Genomic DNA, 16,185 nt, shown 5'->3' on the forward strand with positions numbered 1-16,185 from the left:
TCTTGGATTTGTGAAATCTGAAAGCACTGAGTGTAATGATTTTCCCACCAAGTAATTATATATTTTCACACAAGAAACACTAATTTATATCTAGGGCACTTGTTACACATTTATGCCGACCAAAAAGAAAACATATGTACAGCAGTACAATACGTATATTAATGCATGCATGTCTGAACACGAGAGGTTCACTTCGTAGTGAGAGCAAGCTGTGTCGAAAACTAGAGAACGGTGCGATTTGTGTTAAGTAGAAACGGAATATTGAACTCCGGCGTTTTTTTCTCTTCATGATAGTTGTTTCTTTTTCATTTTTAAATTTTTTTTGTAACACTTTCAATTTTTTTAATTAAAATTAGACTTTTTTGAGATTTATTAGAATATATTCGTCGGGATCTTTTCCGATACCACTGTCCTTGTAGTATTAGGTTTCTGCTTCGTATTTTCATTGTAAACATATAATAATATGAAACCAAAAGAAAAGACGTATCAAATAAATAATAACGTAACTGACGCTGTACTGAAATATTAACAACCTACTTAAGTTCCATTTTCGGTAATTCAAGTTAATTAATCTGGTCTCTAAGTTTTTAACGTTTGAGATAATAATTTAAGAAGAAAACGTTGAGAAAGAGAGACTAAAAACAGCTGCGTCGCTAGAGAATGCGGCCTAGATGTTAACCTCCGCCGTTTTCTGGTCGCCGTGTTTATATACCTTTTACAGTATAAATAGGAAAAATGGAATGTAAAATGTAGGTGCATTGTATGAGTAGTTAGTTAGTGTTAAACCAATTAACGAACAAGGTTCGAGGAAAATCGATTTTTCGCTGATATATTAATTGAAGTCGTTTACGTCGCGATCAAACCGTCCAATATGAAAAAGACATCGAGCCATAAACAATAAAATGCGAATATATAGTAAGCAAAAAAGGCAAGAATGAATCTGATTCAAGAATTCTTACAAAAGTAAAACAACGGTTGTAAGTGTTTAGGCATCTTGACAACTTCCGATACCGAAATGTTGCGTTCTAAAAGTTTCAAAAACATTTTCAACTGTGTTACAACCAGCGGCATGTATGTATATTTATTCCAATAAAAAAATATAAAAATATTTAAAGAAAGTGAAGACAGAAAGCAAAACTCGGTGCCGGAGTCAGTGGTGGTGCTCATGGTCTTCACCGTGACCATCCGGAGGCCCACCAGGACCAACCACTTCCAGCTGCAAACATAAACTTAACCAATTCAATATTCATAAATGCAAAATTTTCATCGTACCTATTAAAAGTTTCGTTTATTTACGAAAAATTGAAACGAGTTGTAAGCTTACCTCAAAGTACTGAGTGCAAACAGGGCATTCAAAAGACTTTCCTTTCTCCAGCCAGAACCACACAACGTCGTGTTCATCCTCTGCAAAGTACATCAGACCATATAGTCAACACTTTAATAGTCAACGATAACACTCATTCTTTTTTTTTTTTTTGCCTCTAATCATCCGTTTTATGACAGTAGAGAGAGTGAGGAATGGATGAACGTACCGCCTTCGCCACCTGGGCATCCCACAATTCGCTTGTCATAGTAGGACTTCACAATAGCAGGAGCTTCCTAAGGTAAAACAAAATTTGGTATTTTAATATAAAGATGACAAAACTGTTATCAAATGGTAGCCAAACGGGAATTAATGCTTGCTTAGTCCAAATGAAAATGATAAAAAATGTCTCATATAACCCACCTATGAATTAAGGTATTCTTACAAGAAATATTTAAAAGTGAGAGTTACAAGACAATAGAAATTCAACTAACCTTAGTTCCAAAAGGACCTTCAGGGAAGTCGATATCAAGCAGCCTCCTTCCCTATCCCCAAGAAAAAAAACAATGACAAGGATACAGTGAAACACATTTGCACCAATACTATATGTTAAAAAATGCATCAGAGACTCAAAGATTAGGAATCACCTCGAGTTCAGCTTCAAGCTCTTCCTTCTCATGACCAGTAGCGATGGGCATTACATCCTCCACCTTCTTCTCTACTACTACAGATTCCAATACATATATCAGATATGAGTATATTATTAAACCAATCTAGTTGGTTCGTTTTGGCAACGCATTAATCATCTCACAGACCAATACTCCAAATCTAACGGCACAGGTATGCTGGGAAGATAACAGCGAAAATATACAACGACAACGAGAACCAAATCTAAATCTAGATCTAGAAAACTGTAGCAACGACGTGTCACCTGGTTCGGAGCTGAAATGGCGAGGGATGACGGAACAAGCGGCTGATAGATTGGCAGCGAGGTAGAAGCCAGCGGGTCTCGCGGTGGCGGCTATCGATCGACAAGGAGGAGGAGAAGCAGCGGCTAGGGTTTTGAGACCGGAGGAGACGATTCTTCTCCACATGGTGTGACGAAACGATGGATGGACTCTGAGACAGATTCTGATGCGAATAGAGATTCTAATCAACTCGTACGTGTGAGAAAGCTAGGCACGTGCCCAATCGCTTCTACATTCTATGCAAATTCTAGCGGAAATGGTGCAGTAGCCAGGGTTCGAACACGCGAAAGATGTGTCAGCTTTTGATCCTAAAGATAATTGTCTCAGTTTGACTTGTTAATGGAGTTGAACGATGGAAGCATGAGAATAAATGACAAATTCTCGACAATTACAAGTTTTGGCAAAGCAAAAGTAGTTTTCGAATTGAGATGGTTTTCGAATGACAATCTATACAAATCACATGAAATGTTGTGGCACAGTATAGATTGGTTCATATACGAGTAAAGAGGGGGTATGAACATTCATTCTGCTAAAAAGGCAAGACCGATTCAGATTCAAGAGTTGTTACAAAAGGGGAAACCACGGTCATAAGAGTTTTGGCATTTTATAAACTCCGATGCCTGAGTGTTGTTTCAAAAGGATCCAAAAACATTTGTTTATTCCAACAAAGAAATGTGGAACATTTGAAAGAAAAAAAAAAAACTCAAAACAAAATATTTGTCTCTCAGTGATGGTGCTCATCGTCTTCATCACCGTGACCATCGGGAGGACCACCAGGACCAACCACTTCCAGCTGCAACACATACATTTTAACCAAATCATTATTGGGAAAGATCAACGAGTTCTTGCTCTTTGTCATTTTACTAATTCTTCTGACATGTGTCTATGATACGAGACTCTATTCGATTTGTTTACAATTTAGAGCATCTTAAACGAGATTTAACTTACCTCGAAGTACTGAGTGCAAACCGGACATTCAAAAGACTTTCCTTTCTCCAGCCAGAACCACACAACATCGTGCTCCTCCTCTGCAGTTTTCACCAGTAATAAAGATCAGAAAATATAACTGGTTTGTTAGATACATGTAGAAACTTAAGAGTGTATGCCATAAAGAGAAGACGAGGTGAGCTTACCGCCTTCACCACCAGGGCATCCCACAATCCGCTTGTCATAGTAGGACTTCACAATAGCAGGAGCTTCCTAAGGTAAACACAATTTGGTGTCAAATAAGATGACAATATTATTAACAAAAGCTAGTCAAACAAGAATGAACGCGGCTCACTCGAGAGATACAATGACATGAGAAAATGAAAAAAAAAAAATCAAATGTCTCTATTGTGTTATACAGCATGAAAAATTCAGCACTCATACAGCCATGCAGAAAACGAATACTTAAGAAAGCTAAGAAATGAACTTTCATGATCTACAGACACTTGCACATGAATATGCAAATTTTCATCATCATCAGTTGGCATAAGCCGATAAGCGTCATAGACAGTGGACCATGGTAAACTAACAAACGCAACTTAGAGACTTATTGAACTCACTAAAACCCGTATACAAATCAAATAAAAAATAGAGCTTGGAAACTATAATTACACTGTTCACATAAAAATTGAAAATAAGATCCAAAGTAAAATCAAGAGAGTTCAGAGTGACAATTACGCAAGATCCAAATAGACATAACAGAAATAACTGCTACATGACAAAGCAGAGATGGGAAATCTGATTTAACATATTCAAAGTGAAGTGAGGCCTCATGACCTATATCTGGTAATAAAAACTAACCTTAGTTCCAAAAGGACCTTCGGGGAAGTCAATGTCAAGCAGCCTCCTCCCCTGCCCCCAAGAAAACAATGAAAAATTTAAAACTTGATTTCCTCCCACTGAAAATTACAATCAAGCAGAATATACACTCCCTGATAACACTAACAAATATGAACACAGGTGAAGATACAGTAAAACACATTTGTATCACAGTGTCATACTCATTACATATGATAAAAATGCATCATAGACTCAAAGATTAGGAATCACCTCGAGTTCAGCTTCAAGCTCTTCCTTCTCATGACCAGTGGCAATGGGCATTACATCCTCCACATTCTTCTTTGCAGGGGTCCCTACTGCATATTTAAAACGGTAATAACAACAGTCTTTCACCACCCTCTATACACTCTAAATCCGTAGAATTCGCTACTGAATCAACCAATCATACATGGAATCCAAAACCGAGATCTGAAAGTCGAAACAAACTATAAGCAACGATTGATCTCACCTGGTTCCGAGCTGAAATGGCGAGTGATGAAGGAGGCGGGAGAGCGACCGGCAGTGAGGTAGAAGCCGACGGGTCTGGCGGAGCCGGCTATCGATCGACGAGAAGGAGAAGCGACGGCCACATCGGCAGCTAGCGTTTTGAGACCGGAAGAGACGATTCTTCTCCACATCGTGATGGTGAATCGGAGTAGAGAGACTGATTAGGTTGTGATCTCAGGTCAAACCTCCTACGATTAGCCAAACCTCTCTTCACCGGTTCGAACGTTTTTTTGGTGGCCGATTAGAGATTTCTAATTCCAATTTGGTCACTCTTTACTTGATTGCCTCGCACGTGAGAAACTATTACACACGTGTCAAACTAAACGTTTCACAGGTTGTGATAATATGATTATTGGACTTTTATCTGTGATTGTCGATATCAGGTTAACACCTAAGCGAATATCTAAGCCCATGTAAATCCAATACGTCAATCGGTTCATGCTTCATTAACTCATCGAAGATGCAAATAATCATTTTGTATGCATCTTTTATGTTACGAGTGGAGATATTTTGTTGATGAAGAAATAGTTGATATCATCAACAGTTAGTTCCTACTAATACGAATTGTAGATCGAGAACTTATGAAAAGTTCTTATTACAAAACACTCTCATTTTCTTTGAAAATTGATGGAATAAAATATACAATGAATACAGACGTCTACTTGGACATAGTCAATATGAAAATCCAAATATAAATATCGCCAAGATAAATAGAAAAGCGAAAAGTGCAACAGATGGAGACATTGCACAATTGGCAAAAACGCTCTCTTCTCAGCTCCACGCCTTCAATCTTATCCACATATACTATAGAAACAATAATACTCCAATGTGCTCACCTCCACCCTAACTATCGTGGTGCAAATCGCTTTCAACGCTGCACATTCTTCCCAACAATACCCCTCCGTTGCGCCCACCCACACTATAAATACCTAATCTATTTTAACTAAATTTAATAACCAATCCACGTTCTTTATCTTCTTCTCCCCCAAATAAATAATATCACTTTTTAGTCTTTACGTTTTGCTAATTTCTCTCACGGTCCATTACAATGGCTACAATCATCTCCTGCTCCGCTCTCCCTTCGATCCGTGCATCTTCCGGATCCATCAGAAAACCCGATCCGACCGTAAAGAAACCCGGTTCATGGTGGGCTCCTCTTTTCGGCTGGTCATCGGAACCTGATTACGTCGTGGATAACAGCAACAGCTCCAGCTCCTCAGCGAATCGGGAATCAGATCTGGATCAGAGGACTACGCGGAGGTGTCTCACGGAGGAGAAGGCTAAGCAACTGCGAATGAAAATCGCACAAGTCTCCACGTTCCACGAAGTCATGTATCATTCCGCCATCGCGTCACGACTCGCGTCTGACGTGTCCGTTCGGATCAACGAATAACCCGGATCGGGTCACGGGTTCTCTAATCGTTATACATACATAAATAATAATAGTCCATCCAACTAAAATGTTGTTTTTCGATCGATGATACTCAAAAACCGTTGGATTGTGTATCGTCGTTTGTGTTTGTACGGTCTAGATCGTGTTTGATGTTGTTTCTTGTCAACCGTTGGATTCTCAATTAGTTTAGCTTTATTTTAACAATTATACATTGCTAATATATGTTGACAGAAAAAAATCATATATATAATGAGACATTTTTTTCTTTTCTTAAAGTGTCCACATCAGATTTTAATAAATATTTGTGGGATCCATCTTTATAATTTTGTTTTAAAATAGTATGTATTCATATAAATATCACTAAATATCATCTAGTGCAGTGGTTTATGTATCATTAAAGAAGCTCATAATCCGGATTCGAATAGACATGTGCATTTTGCATTTTTTTTATGATTAAATTTAATAAAAGATAATTATGATTTTTACAAGTCAGTCTTTTTCTTTAGATTTTTAGATTTTCTGCAATATTAATTCCGACGCTCATAATTTTTCAAGAGTTATACATCAGTTTCTTCTTTTTTGCCATTTTCATGAAAACTTCATGAATTTTTAAATATACTATTCGATTATAAGGTGAAATGAGTGAAAATTAAGTTTTTAAGAATTTCGGTTTTTGCACCGAATCAGTTTAAGTTGTCATCGTTGGTGTCCAAATTATGTTTTTCCAGTGATTTTACGGTCCTCGGAAGTGAATTTTCGAACATGATTATGTAATGAATTAATGATTGTTGGGTCATTTTAAATTAGCTTGCGGCCTATGGGACTTAGTTTCTACATAACCTTTAAAAGGTGAGGCTGATGCGTCAGACATACCCAAAAAGCTTCCTAATCGTCTATTCTTTTGCAATATCTTTAAATATGGCATAGGGTTCTCCCACTTTGTCGCTTAACTCTCACATCCAATGATAAACCATTACATTCTAAACCGCTCTATTCAGTGTCACATATCATTGAAACTCTTTAAATTGATATAATTTCATAGTTCTACTGAAAACTTGATTAGTATAACTTTTCTATGTTCTTTATTCTATTTTCTGAAGTTTTCCGCTGAGACATGTACGCCATGGAAGGATATACTAATTTCTCATACTTCAAATTTGAATTAGAACATACTGATAGTTTCAAGGAGGAGGCGAACAAAATTGTTTACACAACTGATAACTACAGGAAAAACCAATGAAAAAGAAACACAATTTTTTGGACGGACCGAGAGAGTTCGCATAAATCTTGGAGCTCGTGGAGATTCATTTTTTATTTCTGTTAAAAAATTTCGCCTTGACTATTTTCTGAGTATGTATATATTATTGCGCTATGTTTAATAAAGGGTTTTACTATTGTGTGGGGTTTTTAAATTGGAATAGATTATTATTTTCTTATATTTACACATGTTGCGGATACTGGATAGCTAATGAGGATGTCAATTAGTCAGCGTATCAGATGTTGAATCTGAGTGGATATATGGTCTATATCTGATAATTTCTTGGAAAAAAATATTGCTAGATATCGAATTCTTGAACACAAATCGAAAATTCTTTTAGACATTCACGATTCCGCGCTTTCGCGGAGCAATATCCCTAGTATAGTACTAATCTGGAAGTTTAAGACAAGATACACGTTATCCCTTTTTTCCCGAGAAAAATGATCTGTATCATTAATTAGTGTAGCTCGTAAATTAGTGTATTATTAAAAATATCTACAAGGCCCAATTCGGCGGGAAAAAAAACTCAATAGGGCCATGTTTCGCCCCGAATTCTAATGATATAGATCTATTATGCTGGGTGTTCAAAAGAAAAGGATCTATTATGCTGTTGAACCGAGATGTGGAGAAGCGAACCAAACGGAATTGAAACAATTGAGCAGAGAGCGTGAACCGGTTAAAAATATTAAGTAAAAAAGATGCAGAGAGCGTGAATCGAACACGCGGCTTACATCCCTAGGTATTTCAACTCAGAGATGACGCTCTACCAACTGAGCTATCCCTGCTTATTGTTAAACTTATGCAACAATAAATACTTATAATACTTTCTCTAATAGAAATTAAAAAGCAATGCTGTGAGCATTATCGAACACGCTTTGTTTTTTTTTTTGTCGGGTTTATTATGCTATTAGAAACAACTAGAAACATTACATAGATGATATTACAGCTGACCATTCTACCTGCCTTATGAGAATTCATGTCTGACTGCATCACCCTGAGCCGACCTATGAGATCCATTCCTGACGGGTATTCCTTGCGCCATGCTGATGATCCCTTGTAAGACTTATTTCCAGTATTCTGCATAATTTGCCTTCTCCGGGAATTGAAACCCAGACTTCCTGATGTAGAAATTGCGTCGCCTGGGATTCGAACCCCAGACTTGGGTGTAGAAACCTTTAAACCTTGACCACTAGGCCACGGTGTTTCCACAACACGCTTTGTTTATTTCCGTGAAAATAAATTAATTGAATCCTGTATATATGTTTAAAATATTATGTTCTCCATTATTTTCCATAAAATGCTCTCTTCGTCTTCACAATAATTGCAGTCGCAGCTATTTTGACAAGAATAAGAATTTAACATACTGGCTGCACTCGCCTTATAGTATATATTAGTATCAAAACCTGCCACTTTAGTGGTTGCTTTCCCGTTACTTTGAAATTCATAGCTTTAGCCTCAAGGCATAGGTTAACACTCTCTTACGCAAATCAAGATCTTTGTGTGGTTTCAAGTTTTCTGACCTCCATGCATATATACAACATATGAAAGTTTCACACTAGCAGTTCCCTAGTCCGAACGAGCACTCATCGTCAATGGGCGATTGCTCAACATTTAATAGGGACATCAACTATGGTAAGGATCATAATGAACTGGTACATTTCCGACAAGCAAGGCTGGGGTTTTGCTGCCAATATCACACCCAAAGTCTTTATCGCTTGTGCTTTTCAAAGTCCATTGTCACTGCATCTAGCTTAATCTTTGGGGTGACTTCTTTTATAGCAATTTCTATATAGTTGCCCCGTCGAAAGACCTCGCTGTACATCTTATTTAAACAACAACTTCATCCTTCATATGTAGTATAAAAAAGCGAATCAAACAAGCTTCTTATCAGCTTTGTGTAAAGGTGACTCAAACCCTAAAGAACAGCCCAAGCCCGTATGCGTAGATAGATAGGCCATCAACGGGCCAAACCCGTTGGTGTGCCATCGCACTCGTGATGTGTTGTGCAATGGGAACAAAAGGAGACGTTAAAAAGAGAATCTTATTCTTGGCACCTACGTATGCGTGTGATGAGACAAACGGCATGGTCATTATATTCGAAAACGGGACCATGCATTGTCGTTTCACTACAAAACTCACATGGAGAGAAGGATATTACAAAAGAGCAATACAGAGAGACTATGATTCATTTGTCTTTTCCAAAGTATCTACTGTCTTTTTTTTAGCTCAATACATATAAGCTTACCTCGCTAGTTTCTTTTTTTACAGTTAAGACTCACAGTCAGATTCATTCATGGATGTACTTCGTTTGTTATATATAGCCTGTTTATACAAAACATTTACTGTCTGAAAATTCGTCAAACAATCATCCTTTCTAGGTAATTCTCGTTTCAGATCAAAACCAAAATCAGTTTTTACAGTCGATATCAAACTAGTATTGTATAAATCACGAAGGGGGCTGGGGAAGAAGGCCGACGACTTTATTATATATCTTGCAATCTATGGATATATATCACTAGAATACGATTTACCATAATCATCGCGGAGAATAAGGACACGTCTATGCATTGATTATATTCCCTCTGTAATAAGACAACTATGTAATTAATATGGGTTTTGTCTTCATCCTTCTCTTATCTTTATCTTCCTACAGGCTCTCAATCCTCTAACATTAGGATCATGTATTCATATGTATCATCTCAAAAAAAAAAAAAAAAAAATATGTATCATCTCATGTAAATCCATAAACACATTTACTTTTCATGATTTATCAACTTCTTAATTTATTAAAAATAATGAAAAAACTATGCAGACACTAGGCTTGGGATACAATACCGCATGAATACGTATCAATATTTTTCTTACAAAATGAATATTAATCATATATTTCGTTCAAAAAAAATCATATATTATAAGAAAAAGTAAAAGGACCATCCATCATTTTTCTTTCTATATAAAAACCATTCTACCATAAACTGGAACTTCAAGCTCACGGTGCCTTCGCCAGAACCCATCACCATCTACGCCAATCAACCGCCGCATCATCACCAAGAAACGTTCGCCGCCGGTGAAATGGATTACTACTCTTGGTTCGACGAAGCTTCTATCCAAGACATGAACTACTTCGTCAAAACCATCACCGGCATCAAATCCAAAGGCATCCGACCAGACGTCATCGGCTCCATCATCGCTCATTACGCTTCAAAGTGGCTCCCTGACCTCTCCGGTAACCTCTCCGCCACCACGGCGCCGCCACCACCACCGACGACGGAGAGCGTTACGGCTTCCGTAATGAAGAAACGCTTTTTCGTCGAAACTCTAACCGGAATCCTCCCTCCGGAGAAAGACTCCGTTCCATGCAACTTCCTCCTCCGTCTCCTCAGGACAGCGAAAATGGTCGGAACCAATCAGAACTACTTAACGGATCTTGAAAACAGAGTGTCTTGGCAGCTCGACCAAGCTTCCCTCAAGGAGCTCATGATACCTTCGTTTAGCCACACGTGCGGGACTTTGCTTGACGTTGAACTCGTGACGCGTCTTGTGAAGAAGTTCGTTGGTTTAGACAGTGAAGGTGTTAAGACCGGTGCCGCTCTTGTTAAAGTGGCTAAGCTTGTTGACTCTTACCTCGCTGAAGCTGCCATTGACGGTGGTTTGACTCTATTGGAGTTTATATCACTAATCAAAGCTCTGCCTAGCCATGCTCGTACCACAGAGGATGGCTTGTACCGCGCCGTTGATACATATCTCAAGGTAATAATAATAAAAAATGTTGTGAAAGCTAAAAAAAATGAAACTCTATGGCAAATACTCGTTTTTAAAGTTTGTTTGTTAACTGTGTCAAATAAATCTATTTATTAGATAAGCGAAAATGAATGTATATAACCACATCCTCTGGACCTCTGGTTCTAAAAATTAAAATTAAAATTGTTTTAAAATAAATATGTTTTATACTTTATGTAAATTTTAATAGTTAATAATGTAAATTGTAAATTTTTTAAAAAAGTTAATTGCAATTATTCTAATACTATAAGTCTCAAATTATAAAAATAGTTACTTTCAGAAATGATGCATTTTTAACATTAGAAATGATGCTTTATAATAACTTTTTAATGTGTAAATACACAAAACATGCATATTTTAGAAATAAAATGGAATAATTATTAGATCCGTATTTATATTTTTCAAAAATTGATATTCATTTTAGCTTTAGTAAGACTATTTTATATGGTAAAATTTGTATTTCTAATCCAAAAAAATCAAACATTAAGTTTATATATTCGAAGTTGAGATTCAGTTCTTGATACTCAATTCAAGATTTTCAAATTCAACTACAGGCTCATCCTCAAGTGTTGAAGCAAGAAAGGAAGGCACTGTGTAGACTCATCGATAGCAGAAAGCTATCACCAGAAGCAGCTCTACATGCAGCTCAGAACGATCGTTTACCAGTGAGATCAATCATCAGAGTGTTGTTCACTGAGCAGACAAAAATAAGCCGTCACATTGACTGGAGTCCATCTGCCTCACATTACTCCGAGCCAGGCTCTGGGCCACAGTGCTTGTCCAAACGCGAGATGAATGTTCAGCAAGCGGAGATAAAGAGGCTTAGAGATGATGTGCTGAGGCTCCAGAGTGAGTGCGGTGCCATGCATATGCAGCTGGAGAGGCTTATGGAGAAGAAAAGTGGTGGTGGGAGTAAAGGGTTTTTCCGGTGGAAGAGACCTTCCACTAGAGGAAGTGTTGGCGTTGAAAAGATGATGAACGGTGAAGAAGAAGTAGGTGATAATGGTGAAGGATTGAGCCTAGGACTCCTGGGAATATGAAGACAAGGCTGTTAAAGGAAGAACAACACCTTCAAGGTGGAGAAAATCTATGTCATAATGTTGCATTAATAATGGAAACAACACAATAAGCATAAATGAGCAACAATGAAAAATTCTTCTTTATACATAAACAATGAATCACCAAACTGATCACACGCTTAGAAACAAAATGCATGTTATGGAGAAATGGTCTAGAATTTGACAGCTCGTTTGTTTGTTTGGAGAGATGACCTGATGATGTTGTTCTTAACGATGAGAGAAGGAGATGATGGAATCCTTCTGACAGCTCTAGTATTCTCTGGCCTCTCCACCACTCTTCTCTAGTGTGGTGTGTTCTTCATATCAAAACTCATTCTGCTTCTATGGGATCTTTCAGTTCTTGTTTCCATCTTGTTTGTGTTGCTGCTATTGTTTGCCTCGTCAGCCTGTAACGGCTAGTCCAGGTCTTCCTCATTATTAACCTTTTCAAGTATAGGGAACTTGTGGTCCAGTTTATCTATATCATTTCATCAATCTTCTTGCTTCTTTCAACTTGAAGATCCTGCGGACTGTTTTTCTGTTGGTTCCTAGCTAAACATGGAGCCGTTTCTCAACATCTCCTTTCCCTCGCTCTCTCCTGCTTTCTTCATCTTCCTCACTGAATGGTTCCTTAAATAGAGGAACTGAAGCAGCAAAAAATAGACAGGAACTGATCACTGAAATCAGACAACAAACAAAAACACTAAAACCTAAAACAAAAGGGAGAAAGTATGAGGATGTTATACTTGGCAAGGGAAGCAATGATCACAACCCCCCCCCCCCCCCCCCAAGCAAGAGGGGAAGCCGAATCAGTGTGGAATTAATGAACAATGCCACAAACAAAGTGAAGCATCCTGATTCGTGATAATCTGAGAATAGACTCTAGTGTTAGTTAGTGTGTTCATTGTGTGACGAGGGAATACCCTTACCATAGATGATTAGGTTGTTTCCACAAGAGACTTTAAACGGTCATAACTTTTGTTAACCATATGATCATGTTAGAAGCTTGCAAAAATTACAACGAATCCAAAAGTCTTTATATGTAATCATGGACATACTAATTTGGGCCCAAACAAAAAGTTGAATTGGAAGGGATGGGCTGAACTTTTGATGTTTCTGGTTTGCAATGCACATGGCATTATTACCAATCAAAAACACAGGTAGGTCATAGTTGTAACAAATCATATGGGTTCGTTTCATAGAGGAAAAAGGATCGACATGTCGGTGTATTTGATATAATAATTATGGATCCGAATAAACAGTCAATTATGCTGAAATTAACAAATTTGAAGGAAATCATGGAAACGCTACAAAGGTTTCCGCCAGGTATTATACTTACATGGATCCGAATAACATTAGATTTTTAAACAAAGTAATGTCTTAACTCAATCTCAAGAAATATATGTAGCTGTCTTTCTGTAGATAATTATGCAAACCATAACTTAAATTATCTTATAGAATAACACTATAACATATATATATATATTTTTTTTCCTTAACCCTCCCTGGGAGATATCATTTCTGAATATTATATATAACATGAATAGGAAAAATGTTCTAAAGGATCTTGATCAAATTTAAAGGTTAAATTATTCAACCAGTGCCTTGCTTCTTGGTCAAGTCACCATATCACTCGTCTACTCCTCTAGGCTGCAGCCCAAACCCTGCAGCATCCGATCTTTTCATAATCCTCAACCTCTTGCATGACTCTATGAACATTCTGTAAAATCAAAATACCCATATAAATTTAAACTGTGACATATAAAAGTCTGTGATGAGATCTAATCTAAGTCAAAAGATATGAACATACCCCCAAGGTACATCTCCCGCGAGCATCCAATCTCCATCTTTGTCTTCGTATATGGTCACGTATTCGCAGTTATCACCATCTTTCAAGGCCACTCCTGCACATATATATATGTAGATATTAATTAGGTGTTCTTGTATTGTGTGTGACAAGTAGAAAAGTCCATTTTCTGGTATAAAAACCTTGCTATTTTCAGATATTATGAGACGGTTTTGGAGTTAAACCACAGACAAATCATCAAAGCTAAAACTCATCATCAGAGATTTCCAGGATTGAACCTAAATAATCTAAATCTGAAATTATCGTGATAAAAGAGTCTAAAATTGTTAACACGTCAGTATTACTTAACCTAATTATAATTCTTGCATAGTTACGTTTAAAAACGCTTAAGTTCTTAAACTGATCTTTCTTACAATCGGATTAATTTTCTTTTTGTTTCACATGGTCTAAGGAGAGAATTAAATTACTAACCAATGCCATGGAAACCGAAGAGCTTATCGAGAGCAAATGCTAAATCATCGTAACCTTGGCTCGAACCAAGATCCATCTTCCTCAAGTAAGGCACACCATCCATGCTCACTTTCACATACCCTAACCCCACTCTCGTCGTTGAAACTTCCTTACAGCTGTTTTTCCTCCGGTATGAGCAAACTGGCGGCCATCCCACCACCTGACTTTTCGCAACCGGAGACTCATTAGCTTTCTCTACGTCACAACCTGATGAAACGACGCCGCTTTCACATTGATTACTATTACTTCCCGAAGACGTCATGATCATCTCCGTGAAACCTCTCTTCTTCATCATCTTCTCCGTCCCCGGAAGACCTAGTCTCAGCTCAGTTATCTCAAGCTCGAGTCCACCTTTCTCCATTTCTTAATTTCTTTTTTTTTTGTTATTCGATATAGTTATGAAATATGAGAACTTTCTTCTCGCACACACTTCTCTTATTGTAGTAATGGTACACTACCCGCGTCGTGCTTTTATGTGTTGCTTCGTTGGTCCACACGATAAAACCAATGGAAACCACTCAGAAATCGACACGTTAAGTCAGTTTGATATCTAAGTTTCAGTTTGTGTGGGGAGACAAAGTGGGGGCAAAGACAGGTCAACTGATGTTGCGGTGGTCGGTCACATGAGAGACATAAGTTTGGTGCTGTTTTCTAATTTTCTACGAAATTAATAAAGACCGGCACTACAAGGTTGTTAAGGGAACAGATCCTACGGTTGTGAAAATTTTCTTTCGAATTTTCTCTGACCGTTGGATTATTAGAATCTGAATCTCTTTCTCCTAACATCCCATGTGTTTTCCTTTTGTAGAGATTCTTGTTCTAACTAGTAAATCACAGTATACTTTTTAAAAACATACATTTCTAATCAGAGTATATGACTATAAAATCAAATCCTATACCATTTTTGGGATATGTTTGTTATCCTTCTTCCATTATTTTTAATTGGAAATTAACAGACTTATAGCTTAACTATAAGACATTTCAGCAATGATTTTGATGGGTCACCGCATAAATCTCACATGGAGAAAGAGCTTACACTAACTATACTTTGTATAGATGGTACTATATATAGTACGATATTAGTTTTTCTTAAATCACTAGAGATTACAATATTAATCTAGTTATGATTGAGATAGCATGTGTTTTATGTTTTGGTCCAGGTCCAAGTTTGTATCAGTTATGTCCATAGTCTAAACTGTAATGAATAGCTTCTAAGTTCTTGTTTGATTTTGTTTTTTGTTAAGTAGTTCACTTTATAGTTGATCTGATTTTGAGATACCTAAATCAGATTATAATTTGGTTCAACTTTCAGATCAATCGTATTAGATTTTAACTGGTATAGATCAGATCGAGAGCTAGTCCAGATTTAAAATACCTATTGTAAATCCTATTTGTAGTCTGCATGTAAAAAACAATTCCTAAAGAATTAATCTCAGCCAATAACCATGTGTGTTAAGTTAGGATTTCTTAATACAGTACAGACATTTCCAAACCAATGACTTAGAGCGGAGTAAACAAGTCTCGAATGAGTTCAGACTTAGCTAGACCCGCGTTGTTGGGTTATTTCTAACTATCTTTTGCTCACCGTACCAATAAAACACAAGAAGTAATGATGGGCTTAAGAGATGTAGGGACACACGCATAGAAAAGAAGATCGACCGTGTGTAGTGTGGGTTCACTCTTGTCTACAACTTTGATTGATTGATGAACATTAACAGGTTGGGCCACGTGAAATTATATGAAATACAACCACATAAAGAGAGAGAGAGAGAGATGAGTCATTATTCCCATATTT

At 37.3% G+C, this 16,185-nt stretch overlaps 5 protein-coding genes across 7 annotated transcripts; 2 read left to right on the plus strand and 3 right to left on the minus strand.

Moving 5' to 3' along the window:
* Positions 1–916: 916 nt before the first annotated feature.
* On the minus strand, positions 917–2,460 carry LOC108836626 (cytochrome c oxidase subunit 5b-1, mitochondrial). Of its 2 annotated transcripts, none has more exons than XM_018609763.2 (6): positions 2,235–2,460; positions 1,951–2,024; positions 1,798–1,848; positions 1,533–1,599; positions 1,325–1,404; positions 917–1,216 (listed from the first exon to the last, which is right to left on the minus strand). In XM_018609763.2, the coding sequence occupies exons 1-6, from the start codon at positions 2,395–2,397 to the stop codon at positions 1,151–1,153; spliced, it is 501 nt and encodes a 166-aa protein (XP_018465265.1). In that variant the 5' UTR covers positions 2,398–2,460; the 3' UTR covers positions 917–1,150. The 2 variants fall into 2 exon arrangements, with proteins under 2 accessions (XP_018465265.1, XP_018465264.1); XM_018609762.2 differs by having other exon boundaries at positions 1,951–2,027; positions 2,235–2,457.
* Positions 2,461–2,776: 316 nt separating this feature from the next.
* Positions 2,777–4,844, minus strand: LOC108861361 (cytochrome c oxidase subunit 5b-1, mitochondrial). 2 transcript variants are annotated; one of them, XM_056986244.1, is made up of 6 exons: positions 4,547–4,844; positions 4,309–4,391; positions 4,060–4,110; positions 3,405–3,471; positions 3,220–3,299; positions 2,777–3,064 (listed from the first exon to the last, which is right to left on the minus strand). In XM_056986244.1, exons 1-6 carry the CDS (start codon positions 4,713–4,715, stop codon positions 2,996–2,998), a joined length of 519 nt encoding a protein of 172 aa, XP_056842224.1. In that variant the 5' UTR covers positions 4,716–4,844; the 3' UTR covers positions 2,777–2,995. The 2 variants fall into 2 exon arrangements, with proteins under 2 accessions (XP_056842224.1, XP_056842223.1); XM_056986243.1 differs by having other exon boundaries at positions 4,309–4,394; positions 4,547–4,842.
* A 680-nt stretch (positions 4,845–5,524) lies between these two features.
* LOC108861362 (uncharacterized) lies at positions 5,525–6,246 on the plus strand. Its single transcript, XM_018635209.2, has one exon. It carries the CDS (start codon positions 5,633–5,635, stop codon positions 5,975–5,977), a length of 345 nt encoding a protein of 114 aa, XP_018490711.1. The 5' UTR covers positions 5,525–5,632; the 3' UTR covers positions 5,978–6,246.
* A 3,908-nt stretch (positions 6,247–10,154) lies between these two features.
* On the plus strand, positions 10,155–12,193 carry LOC108858912 (coleoptile phototropism protein 1-like). The gene is made up of 2 exons (XM_057010365.1): positions 10,155–10,985; positions 11,570–12,193. Exons 1-2 carry the CDS (start codon positions 10,308–10,310, stop codon positions 12,053–12,055), a joined length of 1,164 nt encoding a protein of 387 aa, XP_056866345.1. The 5' UTR covers positions 10,155–10,307; the 3' UTR covers positions 12,056–12,193.
* Positions 12,194–13,330: 1,137 nt separating this feature from the next.
* On the minus strand, positions 13,331–14,838 carry LOC108861363 (auxin-responsive protein IAA19). The gene is made up of 3 exons (XM_018635210.2): positions 14,352–14,838; positions 13,884–13,977; positions 13,331–13,793 (listed from the first exon to the last, which is right to left on the minus strand). Exons 1-3 carry the CDS (start codon positions 14,749–14,751, stop codon positions 13,703–13,705), a joined length of 585 nt encoding a protein of 194 aa, XP_018490712.1. The 5' UTR covers positions 14,752–14,838; the 3' UTR covers positions 13,331–13,702.
* Between the last annotated feature and the right edge of the window lie 1,347 nt (positions 14,839–16,185).

Source organism: Raphanus sativus, chromosome 5 (genome assembly GCF_000801105.2).
Source record: "Raphanus sativus cultivar WK10039 chromosome 5, ASM80110v3, whole genome shotgun sequence".
Classification (NCBI taxonomy): domain Eukaryota; kingdom Viridiplantae; phylum Streptophyta; class Magnoliopsida; order Brassicales; family Brassicaceae; genus Raphanus; species Raphanus sativus.